This window comes from Merops nubicus, unplaced genomic scaffold (genome assembly GCF_000691845.1).
Source record: "Merops nubicus isolate BGI_N331 unplaced genomic scaffold, ASM69184v1 scaffold25074, whole genome shotgun sequence".
NCBI classification, from domain to species: domain Eukaryota; kingdom Metazoa; phylum Chordata; class Aves; order Coraciiformes; family Meropidae; genus Merops; species Merops nubicus.
The window spans coordinates 1-1,609 of NW_008605249.1; the positions used below are offsets into that span (position 1 = coordinate 1).

General features: G+C 52.3%; 1 protein-coding gene across 1 annotated transcript in view; it reads left to right on the plus strand.

The window, feature by feature from the left end:
• Positions 1–1,423: 1,423 nt before the first annotated feature.
• LOC103771973 (homeobox protein Hox-A10-like) overlaps positions 1,424–1,609 on the plus strand; it is a gene marked incomplete at its 3' end in the record, with an annotated part of 471 nt that continues 285 nt past the window's right edge. The window contains exon 1 of the mRNA XM_008939295.1: positions 1,424–1,609. Coding sequence (XP_008937543.1) covers positions 1,424–1,609 — 186 coding nt within the window.

Sequence of the window (1,609 nt, forward strand, 5' to 3'; positions counted from 1 at the left end):
CGCGGGATGGCGCTTGGCGCCAGGCCGGCAGCCGGTCTTCCCCGGCCGCTCTGCTGGAAGCTAAGCCCGGTTGCCCGCTGCTTCCCCGGGCAACGTGAGGGAGAGTAGAGTGAGCCCTGCTCTTCGAGGGTGAGCAGCGAGTACCGGGTAGTCCCAGAGCCCCCTTTACTAAAAAGCCCTTGGTACCGCAGGTCAGGCAGTGAGGCGACTTCAAAATGGCATAAGCGATAGATGATGGAAATGAAAGCAAGCCATCATGAAGCGATTCATTAGAAAATCTGTCTGTCTCCCTCTCTGCGTCCCTGTCTGTCTGCTGTCTGTCTGCTACCTCCGCCACAATTACATATTGACTGCACAGGGCTGTTTAGTATCTGAGGATTCATCTAGTCTTCTTTCTATTATTTAGTACACCGCTTGGGAAAGAGACGGTGCTTTTGAAGGAGAGAAAAGTGAATGATCCAAATGGAGGGGAGACATAAAAATGATCGCCCAAATATAAACACATCAATAAACAGGATGCGCAGCATCCTACGAGGATCCATTTGAACTGCTCGCGTCTGGATTCTTTCTGTGGCATATGTCTGGCTTTCTATTTTACGTGGTAGTCAGACCTCGGGAAGAATCCGGCGTTAACTAAAGCATTAGGAGCTGCAACCACACAATCAATCCTCCCAGAGTGGCCTTTCTCACTAAGAGATTTTTCAGCGCAGCGGCGAGCATTTTATCTCCAGGAAATTTAAACCCAGCCTGGCGTCGTGGCGGTGATGTTAGGGTAGAAGCAGCCCCCGTTCCTCGATAGTTTAACGTGAGAGGCCCCAGACCCCTTTACGGTTTCAAATGATCCGTGATAAACAATAACACGCCTTTTATTTCTTTAAAAAGGAGACAATCAAATAAAGTGAGCAGAGCCTGAGCATTAAACACCGGGCGAGCCGTGCCTTTATTAATTTCGTGAGACACATAGGCTGTGCAGGGAGGTGAGCAGGTATTGCTGTCGGAAAGCCCAACTGCGGGGAGAGAGGAGTGATAGTAAAAGCTTCATCTGGACACCGCTTCGGCCTAGGTATAATAAACATCAGGACCGCCGGGCTATTTTATAGCAGTGCGTGTGATAAGAGGGGAGCAAAACTTGGAGCCAGTACTAGCCAAGCCCGCTCCTTCCCCCTGCCGGGAGCACGGCTTCCGCCCAGGCGCAGGCACTCGCCCATGTGGCCGAAGCGTGCGCGCCTGTGTGTATGGAAATCCATATTACACATTAATATACATCTATCTCCCAATTTCAGAGGTCGACCTGAGAGCAGCTCGGTGCATACGAAACCAGACGGGGAGGGGTTGCTGGGGAGTCCCGGGCTTCCATTGGCTGCAGGCGCCTGCCGTGGCGCGGGGGTATCTCTAATCATATTCAGCATGTTTTGCACAAGAAATGTCAGCCAGAAAGGGCTATCTGCTCCCTTCGCCAAATTATTCCACAACAATGTCATGCTCCGAGAGCCCGGCTGCAAACTCTTTTTTGGTAGACTCCTTGATCAGCTCGGGCAGAGGGGAAGCGGCGGGAGCAGGAGGCGGAGGCGGAGGCGGAGGCGGCTACTATCCCAACAGTGGTATCTAC